The sequence below is a fragment of the Camelus dromedarius genome, chromosome 6, assembly GCF_036321535.1.
Source record: "Camelus dromedarius isolate mCamDro1 chromosome 6, mCamDro1.pat, whole genome shotgun sequence".
NCBI classification, from domain to species: domain Eukaryota; kingdom Metazoa; phylum Chordata; class Mammalia; order Artiodactyla; family Camelidae; genus Camelus; species Camelus dromedarius.
The window spans coordinates 63,725,850-63,742,199 of NC_087441.1; the positions used below are offsets into that span (position 1 = coordinate 63,725,850).

The window sequence follows — 16,350 nt, forward strand, 5'->3', positions numbered from 1 at the left end:
TTCACAGTGAAAGAGGATGCTGTTGGTAATTACACTAGGACATGTGTGAACCAGGCTGTAATTGCTGTTGGCTTTAGGCAAATCCTAACTGAGATGATTCAAATGGTTTAGCCTTATTAACAACATTCTAGACCTGCAAAACCATGTCATTTATCTGTAACAAACCACATCTAAACTTAGTGACTCAAAATAATTACAGTTTTATTCATATTGATGTTGCTGGGATGGTGAGGAAGGCTGGGGTGCTTGGGGCAGCTTAGCCTTTCTCCATATAGATTCTCATCCTTCACATTCCACATGTACAATGTACTCCTCTCCATCCTAGGTTTCTAAAAATTTCATCCGAATAACAACAGCAGGCCCAGAGTTCAGGATCTGGTCATCTAAATCACGTCTAGATTCCAATGAAGCTTCTTGTGTTTTGCTCCTTGGTGTGGCTCTTCCTATCTGTTTCCACACACCAAACATACAGGTGGTGAGTCAGGGGCAGAACAACCATAGTCAGCCCTCACATTCAGCATGGGAGGAACAGGAATCATATGTCTGTAAATGGTTCATAGCAATCTGAAATCCCACTGGACATGTGTTGCCGTGTCACCTACTTGGTGGGGCAGGGAATGTTCTTTGAATAGGGCCCAGTTCTCTTTCCTCAGAGTGGTTCTGTAGTTCTAGGCTTTTGGCTCTGCTGTCTAGGCTCTTGGCTCTGTCCTCTCAGATAATCTTCCTTTTCCATAAGAAATGGCCCTGTTGCATCAGAGTAGCTTTCTCAGTCTATTTCCTGCCGGTGGAAAGTTGAGGACCCAATGAAGTCTTCTCATTTTGAAGTGTCTCTGTGTCAATTAATCCAAGTAGTATAGTACCCTTAAATTTTTTTTTTAGGCTTTCCATGTATCAGAGTATAGTCTACTCTATTAGATAAAGCCCTACTCACACTTTTCAAAATAGGCCTTCTCCCTGTATTGGTTGGCATATCGGAGTGCTGTGGGACCAGTTCCATTTAACTAGGCAAGATGGTCTCCGCTTTAAATCATTCAGAGGTTTTCAAAAGAATTGTTAGAACCACACACTTAATTTGATCTTTTACTGCAGGTCTTAGTTTACTTTGGAAATCTTTTACAAGCAAGTCTTGTGTCCTCTGTATTCTCTTTACATTTTGCTCATAAGGTGAACATTTCCTTTTTCAATTCTTGTCCATTTTAACCTTAGCATACAGCTATGAGAAGTCAGTTTACACATTCAACATTCCTTCTGGAGATCTCTTTAGTCTGATTCACAAGTTCATTGTGTATATTTTCTCTATTCTAGGTTACTAAAAGTGACAGTTTTGCCAATTGTTTCCCTATTATATGACATAGATTGCCATTTTTTCCTAGTCTGTAAAAAGTCTGTCTTCGTAATTTCTTTCAGCAGTATTTTATAGTTTCCAGTATACAGGACTTACACGTATTTTGTTACATGTGTCCCTATGAATTTCATGTTTTAGAATGCTATTGTAAATGGAATTGTGTATTTTATTTCATTTTCAACTATTCATTGCTGGTATATAGAGATACATTTGATTTGTGTAAATTGACCTTTTGTCCGACAATCGTATTAAATTCACATATTTTTTCTAGTGGTTTTTTTTTGGGTAGTTTCCTTAGTATTTTCTATGTATATGATCTTGGGGGTACAAATAAAAACAGTTTACTTCTTCCTTCCCAATCTGTGTTCCTATTTTTCTTTTTCTTGCCTTATTGTAATGGCTAGAGGTGTTTAGTACGTATAGCGTTGACTACAAGTGGTAAGAATAAATATCCTTGTCTTGTTTCCAATTTGGGGGAAATAGCGTTCTTTCTTTCACTGTTAAATATGTTGTTAGTTGTGGGTTTTTCACAGATGCCTTTTATTAGATTTAGGGAGTTCCTTTCTATTCCTAGTTTACTGGGAGCTTTTGTTAAAAATGGGTGCATATTACTGTATGTAAATTATACCTCAATTTAAAAACTGATTTAATAAAAAAACCCTACCTATCCTAAAACATAAGCAGAACAATGTTGACTCATATATATCCATTTTAGAAAAAAACTTAAACTGTGTAGTTTTAAAAATTTAAGAAAAACTTTATTCAAAGCTTAGAAATTTATTTTTAACTTTTCATCAATCAACTATCATATTAAAAGTATAATTCAAAATGTTGATTGAAGATTTTTCTTTCAGAAACAGAAGTTTAATCTAAGAAAGGAATTGCTCTCTTTCCATTTCCTAAGCCATTATGAGACTTCAAAGCTCAATGTTATTTTTTTGTGTGATAAACTTTGCACGTAAAGTCTGAATTTGGCACAACTGAGGGATTTTAATACCTTTTCTTTCCTTCAGAGTAAGATGTAAGAATACTAGTAAAAGTAAGAATTTTTTTAATGTTTAGTAATTATATTTCTTATTTTTACTTATAAACACTGTAGGTATATGTGGTACTAAATAATAACTCTGTAGGTTGATTCTAGATCAGTATAGCCAGATTTTATTTTCATTTCTTTCCTTAATTATACAGATGAGGAAATGAAGCTCACTCAGAAAGAATAAATGACCTGCCTTTAGTTATTTCTATATTTATGATAACTTTCTTTAAAAAATAGGAGTTACTTAAAGATCCGCTGTACATTGGACTACGGCAGAGAAGAGTGAGAGGCCCTGAATATGATGATTTTTTGGATGAATTCATGGAGGCAGTTTCTTCCAAGTACGTATAATCTTTACCGATATTTGAGTAGAATTTCAAATACTTAAAGATAACCTAACAAACTATAAAAATATCCCGGTTTGGTGCAGTATATTTAATAATTAGAAGTGATTTGAATGAAATACACACACACACATATATATATATATATCCTTATAACTGTTGCTGGCCAAATGATAATGTTATGTGTCTGTCCCCAGAAAAGCTGTCTCTGTTGCTATCCCTGAAGATACCTTTTTCTTACAAGAATCTTCAGATTCTGTGGTTTGGAATGTGTGACTATGGTGAATGAGGCAGTGGCCAGTGACTAAATTACCCGAGCAAGCCTTTTTATGGTTATTGGCAGTCTATACTTTATTTCTGGCTGCTGATAAAATCTGGTCTTCGCTCATCTTTGTGGGTGGCTCTGGCCCTCTCATGCTGGGAGAAACAGAGGAAGAAGTGAGCGTGAGCTGGTACAGTCCACAAGGGTCCAGACGGAGCAAGAACCAGGACATCCAGTCACACCATGAATCTGATTAAGTCCGCTGTGTTTGATGAAGATGCAGTACAGTATTTCACCTCGTCTAGTTAGCACTTAATTGTGGGCCAAGTGCTACTGGAAAAGTTTTCTAGTATTTTTCCTTCAAAGGAGAAACTCTACCTTCAGTTCCTAATATATTCTGAGAGAATTTTGTCATACTAACAGTCATCCCATATGTAAGTGTATAGCCACAGAAACCATGTACTATTTAAAAACATATATGTTGCTTTGGTTTTTCATAGAAATGAACTCATCACTAGAATCAACTGTAACTAGAGACTTACTTTGGGTTTCTTTTTATTATAAGGTTTAATTTTCAGAAGTTGTATTCATCAGTTTGCACAATATTTAGAATATATTGAATCTCTTATACCCAAGGTTTTAGGGAAGAGTATGTTTGCCAATTAGGATGGCCTACTTCTTTTTAAAATCAGTGCCTGATTTATTTATTGTTATTATTTATTAACTTATTTAATTAGACTGTACTTACTCATAGAAATAGTTGAGAAACTACAGCTTAAGTTCAAGATTGCATTGTACAGTTAGTTGATAGTAGTTTTTCATACTTAATTTAAAATCCCGGTAAAACTTATGTAAAGTTTTGAAATTCTCTGTAACTTTCTAGGTAGTAACTTTAATCAAGAGATTGTATAGAGAATACTGTGAGGCTATATAAAAGGAAAGAAAAATGAAATTCTCAACATTTGTTTTTATTGTCTGTGTAAATAAAATCTGTCTTTATATAGATAACTTTAATATACTTACCAAGAATATGTTAAACAAGCTGTGAACATAGCCTATATACTTGAATGCTATTGAAATCAAAAGAGAAATAATTCCATAATTAATGAAGAGCTTTCTGGATGAAAAGCTAATTTTAAATGAGCCTTGTCAATCTAGAATCAGAAAAATTGGTTTGTTTGCTTTTCAGCGTTGAATTGCGAGGTTACCCAAAATCTATGATAAGGAAATGGGGATTGATGAGAGTCAACAATAATTGTAAATGCAGAGACTACCTATAAATCAGGAATTACACTTTTGGGCTCTTCCCGCAGAAAAATCCCAAAGACTTTCCAAAGATACTTTCTAGCATGACACTACTTTGAAAAATTCTTTCTAGAAATGAAACCTGGCATTATCAAGTTAAATTGGCAGATAGCCCTGAAGATAAGTCCAAGATTATGTAAAGAGGAAATATAACTTACATTCAAGGTGGAAAATGACTGTTACAAATTGGCTTAGCCAGGAATCTGATTCCAAGATGGAGTTATTAAGGAGTGCACTTGGAATCAACCCCTTTGGAAGGAAGGGGACAGAAAAAGAAGTGGATAAAAGGAAAAGGTGAGGTGCAGTGTAGACCTGCCAACAGCCTTCGATAACCTCGTTGGGACCACTCTTGCATGCTATTTAGATCCTTAAGGGAACACTAATGTTTCTTCCCCACTCCCCAACCAATGTTATGTTGGTTTTTTAATTTACTGTCTTGTCAGGATTGGGACAAGAGCTTCTTCCTCTTGGCTGTCTCCACAATTGGAGCTCTTATCTCATAGGCCAAAGTCTTGATATGGGTGTTACAGTGTTACCAAGTGTATGTCTACTCTGGTTATATATTTGGGGACTGAGGAAATCACCACCAGGTGGGTCTGTGGTCCCAATGGACCCATTATGAGCTAGACCTTGTTCAGGGCTCCGCTTACTACTGGCCTCCATGTGCTTCTAGTGAGGAGGGATGGCATATTGATGCTTCAGGTCTCCTGGTATCACTGTCAACTCGGTGCCCTCAAAATGTTTGGGTATTCCCCATCCTCATGGTACAGTTGCCCAAGTAAAGGGCCGTAGGTCCCTTTGGAGAAAGATTGGGGGATTTATTACCTTAAAATCTTACCTCGGTGTTGGAAGGTCCTTCCTTCTGGAGACTAGGCTTCTTCTTCAATTAGTGAGTTCTGGGTCCGAAAATTAGCTAAGGTTTGGAAACTGAGCAAGTATTTGGGACTTTATTGGGGCAACTACCTCAATGTTGTGGCCACCATCTTTGATTTCTTTTGAATGTACATATTGAATAGTAGCCTTGTTAGCTTTTTATTTTGTCTCCAAGGATGCTGTAGTCTGTTAATTATGCTGTAACTCTCTGTGGGTCAGCACCCCCTCCACACACACCAACCTGGCTGCTCTCATGATAATTGTGCCGACTTGGCTTCCAATCCTCACTGGGTTCTATTACCCCCATTGCTATTAATGAGCCTGGTTCTCTACCAGTCTTTCCTCTTTCAGTTCTGGCTTTCAGAAGAGAACCACCACACAGAATTCAGTCATGTAGACGGCTTCCCGCTGGCACATTCCTTCGGGCTTTGGTAGATAGTGTGTTTTCTGGCCTTAAGTAGTATATGCACCCCAGAGTGCACTCTCTGACCCTTGTGCTCCCCTCTTCTGCCATGTGTCACAGCATTTCTGGCCTTTCAGCCATATTTAATATGCGTTGTTACTTGGTCCCTGTTTTTAGGAGCCATTCTTGTAGCCAGTTTGTACCATCTCCTAAGCTGCTTGCTAAACTGTTCACTTCTACTGTTAACGCCAGCCAGCCTTCCTCCAGTGAGAGCTTCAACAGTTGGACTGCCACGTTGTGCCGGGAGTTCTCTGCGCTCCGCTGGGGATTGGGTCCTCATTGCCAGCCAGGCAGCTAGTGATTTAGCTCCAAAACCCAGTCTTACTACCTGCTTTTCAGACCCCTCCTAGTACCAACTGTCACAGATTAGGTGACTTGGGAAACTGATTCTGAAACGAGCTTTAGTGTTCAAGAGATTTATGAGAAGTGCCCTAGAGATCAACCCAAAAGGGGTACACAGAAAACAGGAAAGGGCACAGGGAAAAATGGAGCTGTGATGAAGTCCAAGACACCTTCTCTGACCCCATGGGGACTCTGGAACTACAGTGACTTTTCAGAGTTATCCCCAGTTGAGCTGAGGTGGCCAGTCCTTTTTGTTCCTGCATCACTTAGTCAGGATGTGCGTCACCCTGAGAAAGAGGACGACCCACAGTGCAGTGCTCTCTGTAACTGATGCAGTGGCAACAGTCGGGGATCTGAGCGCCGTATCACTGTATTTAGCATAGTGACATTTAAATAAAAGTAGAAACTGAGCTTAAAACCGTTTTAAGGTTCGTAATAAAGGCATGTTCTAGAATACGTAGGATGGAGTCTATTTCTGATAGTCGGCTATCAAGTCACATGCCAGACACATGCTCGCCTCTGCATAGTATTTTTGCACTGGAAAGATAGGCCATTAGAGCAAACCATTGAGTTGCCCCAGGCAACTGTGCCCTAACAGAAGCTAGCTTTCTCCAGTAAAAATGTCATGTCAAACTATTTTTTCTTGCTCATTGTTTTGATTCATTTATTCATTTGATGAAAGCCAGGCATTGTGTGTGGTGCTGGTGATATGGGGCTGAATAAGACAGAAATAATCCCTGCCTTTGACATAGCTTTTCTACTGATGGGGGCAGGTAATAAACAAGTAAATAAGCAATAATCAAATGAAACAATGAAATTTGTGATAAAGGCAATGAACGAAACAAGAAATTTCTGACCAAGAGTGCTAGGGAGTGACTTAATTGACATAAAATCAGATCACTGTTATGGATACAGTTAGCTCTTCTAAGAAGTCAGTTGTCAAAGTCATGATCCTTTTTTAGTCATGATACTTTTGTTGGAAATTAGTGTGAGCTCTTTGATGATAGTTAGATGAATTCATTAACAATGGAAAACTGAATCCAGAAAGTATTGATTGGTTAGCCCGGAGTTTAAGTGGCATCTCCAGTGGAGTACCACTCATCTGTTTCCCTAGTACTTGCCTTTTACACAATTTTATTAGTTGGTCCTAGTAATTCTACATCTGAGAATATAGGTTCAGAAAATAATCCTGAGCAAGAAATAATCTCTATGCCCAGATGCGCTCACTGAGCATTTTGATGACATGATTTTCTTCCCTCTGCTTCTGGAATAGCACACCCTCCTTACTTTCCTGCTTCCTCACTGGTTGCCCCTTCACACTTCCCTTGTCTTCTTCCTTCTCAGCCCCCTAACCTTTATACATAACAAAGCTGCAAGACCAGGGGCTTTTCTCTTTCCTATTTATCCCCACTCCCTTGGTGGCCCCATCTGGTCATTCATCTTTACATTTGTGACTCCCGAATCTGAGTCTCAAGTCTGTACCTCTTCTCTGAACTCCAGGATCATGGTTTGTCTCCTCCTTGACCTCCCTCCATAGCACTATCATAGAGAGAGCCTAGGTAGGAAGTCCAGAATTGGGCCCCTGACCTCTCACCCTCCCCCAACCCTGCTCCCGCTGCAGTATTTCCTGGTCTCAGAAAACGACAGCCCCATTCTTCCTGTTCTAAGATGAAAAACATTGGCGTTACCACTCCATGCCCATGCTACCTGCAAAACTTGTTAGCTTGAACTTCAAAATATATCCAGAATCTCACCATTTCTCCTTGCCTGTATTACTGCTTCCCTTATCTGAAACTCTTTCCCCCTAATTATGGTAACAATCTCTTAACTGGTGTGATAGCTTCCTCCCTTGGCGTCCTTTAGTCTGTTCTCAACACAGAAGCTAAAATGATTGTACGTTAGGTAATTTCTCTGCTCAAAACCCTATAAAGGCTTACCATTTCCTGCAGAATAAAACTAAATCCTTGTCATAGCACAAAAGGCCCTGGACCCTCTGATTCCCTGTTTGCTGCTTTTTTAATTAAAGCCCGGTGTGCTGATGCCTCAAGGCTTGTCATTTCTCCTGCTTGGAGTCCTCCCCACCCTCACCTTGCCCCGTTTTCCACGTGGCTGGCTCTCTCACCTCCTTTAAAGAGATGTTTAAGATGTCTTTGAATACCTCTTTCTCAGTGAGGCCTTCCTTGACCAACCTGTTTATGATTTTGCCCCCAATTCATGTTTCTGCTTCCCTGTGTGTATCATTATCTGACATATTTAATTGTTTATGTTCTGCCTACTTCCCTTTACCGTTAAGTCTTATGAGCCCAGGGAGTTTTCTTTTTCCTTCACAGCCATATGCCTGGCTTATAAAATATTATCTAGCATGTGATAAGTACTCAGTAAGTATTTGTCAGATGAATGATTGAATTTGATTTGTGTTTTGTTTATATAGCTTAAAGCGATAGGTGTGACTGGAAGAACTCTGATGTTCTAAAGAATTCCTTCTTTTCATGTGGTTTAATTTCAGGAAATAGTCAAGCTCTTACAGTCATTGCCTGCTGTCAAGTACGTATTAAAATCACTATTTGTATGCACTCCTTAAATATTTGTTTGCTTCTGTGATTGTATTTTTCATAGTAGCCTTTTTCCACCCAGAATCATTTGCCCTAGAAAGTAAATTTAAAAAAGTAGTGACAGCTTCAGCTTTGATCTGAAGTCTCTGTATCAGAATTTTGTTGATGGTTATTAACTAAATGAGAAAAAAAAGCAGTACTTCAAATAAGATTTAAGAAGCTAGTATTAAAATTTTTCAATGAAAGAAAGAAATTATTCAGCAATGACTGTATTTAAGTTTTTTTTTTCCTTTCTACTTTGATTAAAATAAACAATCACTTGGAAGCACTCGAAATGAACAACAAAGATGATTATTATATTTAGACAACCTCCGCCAGCCTTGGCTCCCATCACAAATTTTGTTACGATCTGTCATGTAGCCTTTAAGAGAATTAATCTTAGCCTGATGCCATACCATCTGCCATTTGCTGCAAGATGTGATGATGGTGTTTTCATAAAACGACCCTTTCTTCACTGATTCTGTATTGAACTAAAGCTTTGACTGTGTGCCTGAGACAGACCCTGCTATTCAGAGGAGCTATAATTTGGTCAAAGCTCTTGAGGGTCACATATCCGATTTCAAAGGAATAAGATATCTATTCCCTGATTGTCATGGCCAGATTTAGTAAATTTGTTTTTATTATTAATAATATCCTCTCTTTCTAAAGATGTCATCGGATATGTAAGTTTATGCACTCTTTATCCTTGCACAAGGTACAGTTCAATCGCTTCTCCACCACTCTGCACTAAATCTTCGGCTGCCGCATGGGGAAGGGGCCTTTTACTGCCCTGTTATCCTTCTTTCTGCCATTTCTGCTGCAGTTAATTTCATGGCTGACTTTCTGTGCTGCCTTCTTTCACCTGTTCCAATCATTGCCTTTTAAGCCTGGTCCTTTTTTTAGACGAACGGGTTTATTTATAGCTTAGATGATTTTATCTGTAAATCTGTGAGGCTCTTTGGGGTCCACCTGTCACTTTGATCAGCGTAATTTATGTTGGTTTCCATAAGGAATCTAATGAAAACACATGACTCTATGGGACACCACCTGCTGTTCTTCCCTGTGGTCCAAAGGTGATGTAAACCATTTGAAAAAAAAAATGTCAAATGGAAAGAATGTCTGTCAATATGAGAAAAATCAGCAACCATGTTACTAAGGAACATGACTCAAATCAGATTTATGACTCACATTTTTTTTCCATTTTCCCATCCGAAGGAAGATTAGGTTCACACTTTAACTATAGCCATATTTTTCTTGAAATGCCAACTACTTCTATTTGTATCTTTCCACTTTCTTTCAAGTAAATGAAAAAGATAGGTCATGTAAGTATTAAAAATCTGTAGGCCTACATTATGTGTGTGTAAGTGTGAGTGTACATAGAGTTTTATTTCCTAAAAGATTTAAGGTGGATATATGCTTCAGTATTTTTATGTTAGTTTTGCTTCTTTGCCCGTATTCCAGCCCAGCCTTGGAGGAGCCAATATTACTTGGAGGAAAAAGTCAAACTTACCACCTCTTTCTGAACATGGTTTACAACTCTTTCATTTTAGTTGCTTTCCTTGCCTAATCCTGTTTTATTCTAATCATTCATTCTAATTGCATCAATTCCAACATTCCTTTAATAGGGGTGTAAATTATTTGCACTGGTTTTATTCTATTTATCTGAGTCATATGTATGTATTGTGTTATTGTGCCCTATTTTCTTTACTAGAATGTGAGTTTTGTCCAAAAAAAGAACTTTATTATTAAGGGTTACTTTTTTTTCTGACTGTCCCATGTTATGCTGTACCACATAGTGGATATAAAATAAAACTGAAAGTGTTGCTTAAACTTTGAAGCTAACAGTCATGAAACTACTGAGATGCCTGTGAAAGGTGACTTCCTAACGTAAACCAGAGAACCATACAGTTTTCCAAATAAAGTGGCTCCGCCTTCAGTAAACAAGAGATTTGGATTTTAATTATGTAGATTCATTTATGTCTTAGATCTTAAATTTTCTCTAAAGAAAAGTGTTTTAATAAATTCCTGTGTTCATTATTACCCTTCTATTTCTCTTTGAATCACCAAACCTTGAGATCTATATAGAGGAATTCCTTAATACTTTATCTGAGTTTATTAAAGCTAAATTTTTATATTTATTAAAGATAATCATTCTGGTTTGACAGTTTGTATACCATGTCTCCCTGTGTCTTTCTTCTTTGTCTATTCTGCTGACTTTCATTTAGCTAGGTGAAGCCCATTTTTTTAAAACAACTTTTTATTGAGTTACAGTCATTTTACAATGTTATGTCAATTTCCAGTGTAGAGCACAATTTTTCTGTTATACATGAACATACATATATTCATTGTCACATTTTTTTTTCACTGTGAGCTACCACAAGATCTTGTATATATTTCTCTGTGCTATACAGTATAATCTTGTTTATCTATTCTGCATATGCCTGTTAGTATCTACAAATTTTGAACTCCCAGTCTGTCTCTTTACCCCCTGCCCCCCTTGGCAACCACAAGTTTGTATTCTATATTTATGAGTCTGTTTCTGTTTTGTACTTATGCTTTGTTTGTTTGTTTTTGGATTCCACATATGAGCGATCTCTTATGGTATTTTTCTTTCTCTTTCTGGCTTATTTTGCTTAAAATGACATTCTCCAGCAACATCCATGTTGCTGCAAATGGCGTTATGTTGTTGTTTACTGCATTCCCACCAGCAGTGTAGGAGGGTTCCCCTTTCTCCACAGCCTCTCCAGCATTTGTCATTTGTGGGCTTTTGAATGACGGCCATTCTGACTGGTGTGAGGTGATACCTCATTGTAGTTTTGATTTGCATTTTTCTGATAATTAGTGGTATTGAGCATTTTTTCATGTGCCTATTGATCACTTGTATGTCTTCCTTGGAGAATTGCTTGTTTAGGTCTTCTGCCCACTTTTGGATTGGGTTGTTTGTTTTTTTCTTATTAAGTCGTATGATCTGCTTATATATTCTGGAGATCAAGCCTTTGTTGGTTTCATCGTTTGCAAAAATTTTCTCCCATTCCATAGGTTGTCATTTTGTTTTACTTATGGTTTCCTTTGCTGTGCAGAAGCTTGTAAGTTTAATTAGGTCCCATTTGTTTATTCTTGCTTTTGTTTCTGTTGGGTGTGTAGACTGCCCTAGGAAAACATTTTTGAGATGTATGTCAGATAATGTTTTGCCTATATTTTCTTCTAGAAGGTTTATTGTATCTTGTCTTCTGTTTAAGTCTTTGATCCATTTTGAGTTTATTTTTGTGTATGTATAAGGGAGTGTTCTAGCTTCATTGATTGACTTGCTGCTGTCCAGTTTTCCCAACACCATTTGCTGAAGACACTGTCTTTATTCCATTGTATATCCTTGCCTCCTTTGTCGAAGATTCGTTGTCCAGAAGTTTGTGGGTTCATTTCTGGGCTCTCTATTCTGTTCCATTGGTCCATATGTCTGTTTTTGTACCAATACCATGCTGTCTTGATGACTGTAGCTCTGTAGTATTGTCTAAAGTCTGGGAGAGTTATTCCTCCAGCCTCTTTCTTTTTCTTCAGTAATGCTTTGGCAATTCTAGATCTTTTATGGTTCCATATAAATTTTATCATGATTTGTTCTAGTTCTGCGAAATATGTCCTGGGTAATTTGATAGGGATTGCATTAAATCTGTAGATTGCCTTGGGCAGTGTGGTCATTTTAACAGTATTGATTCTCCAATCCAGTAGCATGGCATATCTTTCCATTTTTTTAAGTCTTCCAGTTTTTGTGTTTTTTTTAAAGCTTGTGTTTCTTATTGTTTTCCATCAATATTACCAAATGTAATAAATTAGGGGAAAAAAGAATGAATATATCTGCTCTCTGACAGTATTAATAAAAGAAGACTCCATGTAGATTTCCTTGGTTGCACTCATAGATTAATCTAAAAACAAAAGCAAATAGCATTGCTAGTAGCAATGTTTTGTGAGTCAAAACAAGGTCCTTTGTTATGATCTTCTTTCCCTGCCATCTTAATTTATGTATTTGTAAACAAAGATAAAGCACTTATGTCCCTAAGAAAGCAGTTTAGTTTTTATTTTTAAAGACTATCTGTAGGGCTGGGTTTGATGGAGAAATAGTGTAACAATCTTTGAACGAGATACATATAATTTTATTACCAGAGATTAGGTGGGGCAAGGAAGAGAGGAATTAAGGAAGCGAAGTCGAAAAGTTGGCAGGAGGTAAGGTCAGAAATTAAGGGGACTTTTTTGTTCTCCAGGAAACGTGGACTCTAATTTGCCATTAATATCGTAGCTCGACCTAACCTTACGGCTGCGGGTCAGTGCATTTCAGGAGTAAGAGCCAGAGCCCTTGCGGTGGTCCGTCCTGACCTCCCTGGTTCCCCCTGCGCCCCCAAGCCCTCAGCACTGCCTTCCCGGTCATCGGACTACAGGGCTCATTCCCATCTTGCAGCATTTGCTCTTGTTCTTCCTTCTCTCTGAAATACTCTTTCCCTGAGAAGTCTGCTTGGTGATGTTGGTTTCTCAGTATCTGTTGAAATCTTACCTTTCTCTGAGGCTTCCCCTGACCATCCCAGATAACACAGGAATCAGCCCCACCTTCTCACCACCCCGGCCCTCCTGATATTCTTGCTTTGCTCTCTTTTTTCTTATTCTATGGCTTTATTTTATTTTCATAAATTATATCATTTCATATATTTTAATCATTTATTACATGTATTGCTTGTTGTGTATCTCACCCACTAAAATGTATGTTCCCCAAGGACAGGAAATCTAGTTTGTTCATTTTATGTGCATGTTCCTGTACCAGTTCCCAGCACACAATAGATACACAGTAAATATTTGTTGAACTGAACTGAACTACACTCAAAGGGAGGCCGCACCAGAGAATATGAGTGAATTGGCACAAAGCTTTCACTATTACTAGAAAATTAAATTTTAAACATGCCTTACTTTTGATGAGTTACTGCCGTCATTTTCATGGGGAAGGAAAGCCTTACAGACGTTGTGAGTGATGAACACCTGATCTTCTCATGGACAGATTATTGCTTGAGGGGCTAGAAATAAATACTGATGTTGGTGTGTTACATAATCTACATTTAATGCAAGTTGGTAGTTGATGTTTTTTGAGCTGATAGATTTCAAGGTTCTGTTATTTAAAGCTGTAACAAAGTTTGTGTAAAATTTGCCATAATCAAGACATAAAACAAAACTGCAGATACTAACTACTGTATATAAAATAGATAAACAACAAGTTTCTACTGCATAGCACAGGAAACTATATTCGATATCTTGTAGTAATCTGTAATGAAAAAGTATGAAAAGGAATATAAGTATGTATATGTGTGACTGAAACATTATGCCGCACATGGAAATTGACACAACATTGTAAACTGACTATACTTCAATTAAAAAAAAAAGACTAGGAAATTGGGGGGAAAAAAGAAGAAAATTAATCATCCATATTGCCAAGATGATCACATTCTGGCTAACTCAGTTTTCCATCATTTGACTATTATTTTTAACACAGCATGCCATGAGTTTGATTTAACCATGATGGAGTGATTAATTCTTTAGTCTGTTTTTCTTTGTGGTATCCACAGATGGTGACCCATTTTTTTTTTTCACATCTTTAGTCAAAATAATACCACATCCTATGGTATACGTGTAAAGACTGCCACATTTTCAAGTAGAAAACAAAATAAGCAGCAATTAGGTTGATTGTTAACCAGTATGGTTAGATTGGGATTATAGACATTCAAATAGAAAAAGGCTCAGTCATTCTGAGCACAAGTTGGAAGAGGGTCGCCTGGGATAGGTTTGCAGCTCATTTCTTCATAGTCTTCATACAATGACATTTCTTATTTCAGTGAGTTCACCATAGTTTGGGATCTGATGCTCAGCTTAGGAAATTTAGAAACCCCATTTTGCCTGTGTACAAAGCCCGTATTTCAGGAACATGTGATAAATTAAACCTGGGCTTTGAAAAGTGCATGGGCAGTATATAAATTTCTGTCTTAAGTGAGAGGCTGGATTATATATAATTAAACAGTCTCAAAAGCATTCCAACTTGAGGATTTTATTGAAGTTCTAAAGAAGCTGTGTTTCATTTAATGTTCAGGACTGATCTGTATCCTAAAATTTAGTGATTTGAGGATGACTGTGATCATTATGAGTCAGTTGAAAATGTTGATCACATCATATAATTATACTTGACCCAGAGGAATAAACTCATTCAGTGTTTTAAACTACTTTGTTTTGCATAAACTTTAGCTTTTCCTTGCTGCCCAAAGTTTATCAGGAGCTCAATTGAGAATTGGCAGTGATTAATACAAGAGAAAAGAATTTCACAAAAGGTTTTTTATTTGCCTTATGTTATATTCCCTATGCTATATATTAATTGTATCATCAGCTTCAAGTCAAGTTCATGATAAAAATTACTTCCACAATAAAAAAATGATATTAAAGATACTAAAAGCTGTCGAATTAACTGTGCAAAGATGAAAAATGAGACTTGGACTTCCATAAGCCATTTATGCTAATCAACTAGACCAGTTCTTGACTTTCTCTCTCTGTGTTTAAAACATTTGTGTCAGCACCACCGAATTATATCCCAGAGACAAATTTCTTCTGGAGTCTCTTCTGTGACCCGCCCCCAGTGTTTTCCTGTGCATTTAGCTCAAGAACAGATTTCATTACTAAATCCATCGGGCATTTCCTCTGATACGCACTTGATCCGTGCCCGGCTCTGTTTCCATCACCGGAACCCACCTTCCCCAGACCTTGACCAGTTTCTATCTTTATCACCATACAGAACCCTGCAGTAACTTCTAGCTGTCTTTTGTGTCATGGTAATAAGTCTTCATGAACTTACCTCTCTACCCCTTTATTAACTCTTTTCACCTTCCACATATAAACTCCTTTCTGATGTGGCCCATGCACCTAGTCTTCCTCTCTGGCCACTCTCCACCCTCTGTATCGTTTCAGCAATTTACGAAGAACTAGTTTTAGTTGCCTGTACACATCCCTGTCTGTCACACCTCTGTCTTTGTACATATTGCTCCTTCTTGCCGCACTATTTTGGAGTATTTAATTCGTGCTTGTCTTTCATAAACCAGCTTAAGCACATAGAATGTCCCAGTCTAGATAAAAGAAGCTTTCTATGTGGTTCCTTAGCATGGATACACCCTAATAGCATGTATCACACTGACTCGTAATTACATCTATTCATCTATGGTAGCACTGAGTCTTGCAAATACTAGGGGTCAAGGACTGGGTCTTTTTTTTCTTTTCCTTTATAATACCTATCATTATACATAGCAGGTGCTAGAAAAATGTTTGCTGAATGAAGGCTGAGGTGAAGTCTTACGGTTCTGCAGTGTCAGAGTTGTTCCTGAAGACAGTGTATAACTTTAAGGGAAAGTATAGTGGATGATTACTTGAAATCAATTCTAAATTCCATAGAGAAAATATTTCTACTCTCTATGGCTTTATACTGTCAAACTAACAACTCTTTAAAGATGAGCAAACATACATAGAGTTGATTGTATGTTTGTTCGGTATTTTTAGGCAAACTTTAGTATTTTATATGCATTTCGAGGGCAAAAGGATTTTTTGCATAGAAAGTAAAAGTTTAACCATATGTATGTCTCATACATGATTTAATCTGCAAGAATTTGTGTTGTTTTCTGGTTACAGATAGTTAAGGATATAAACAACTAATAAATCTAACCTTTTTCAGTTTTACAAACTAAACTCTGGATCATTTCCAGCATTTGGATCACTCCAGACCTAT

General features: G+C 37.4%; 1 protein-coding gene across 1 annotated transcript in view; it reads left to right on the forward strand.

Annotated features, from left to right (window-relative positions):
- The window catches only part of ME1 (malic enzyme 1), a 169,837-nt gene that overhangs the window by 82,968 nt on the left and 70,519 nt on the right, over positions 1–16,350 (forward strand). The window contains exon 6 of the mRNA XM_031455990.2: positions 2,619–2,722. Coding sequence (XP_031311850.2) covers positions 2,619–2,722 — 104 coding nt within the window. The remainder of the gene's footprint in view (positions 1–2,618; positions 2,723–16,350) is intronic.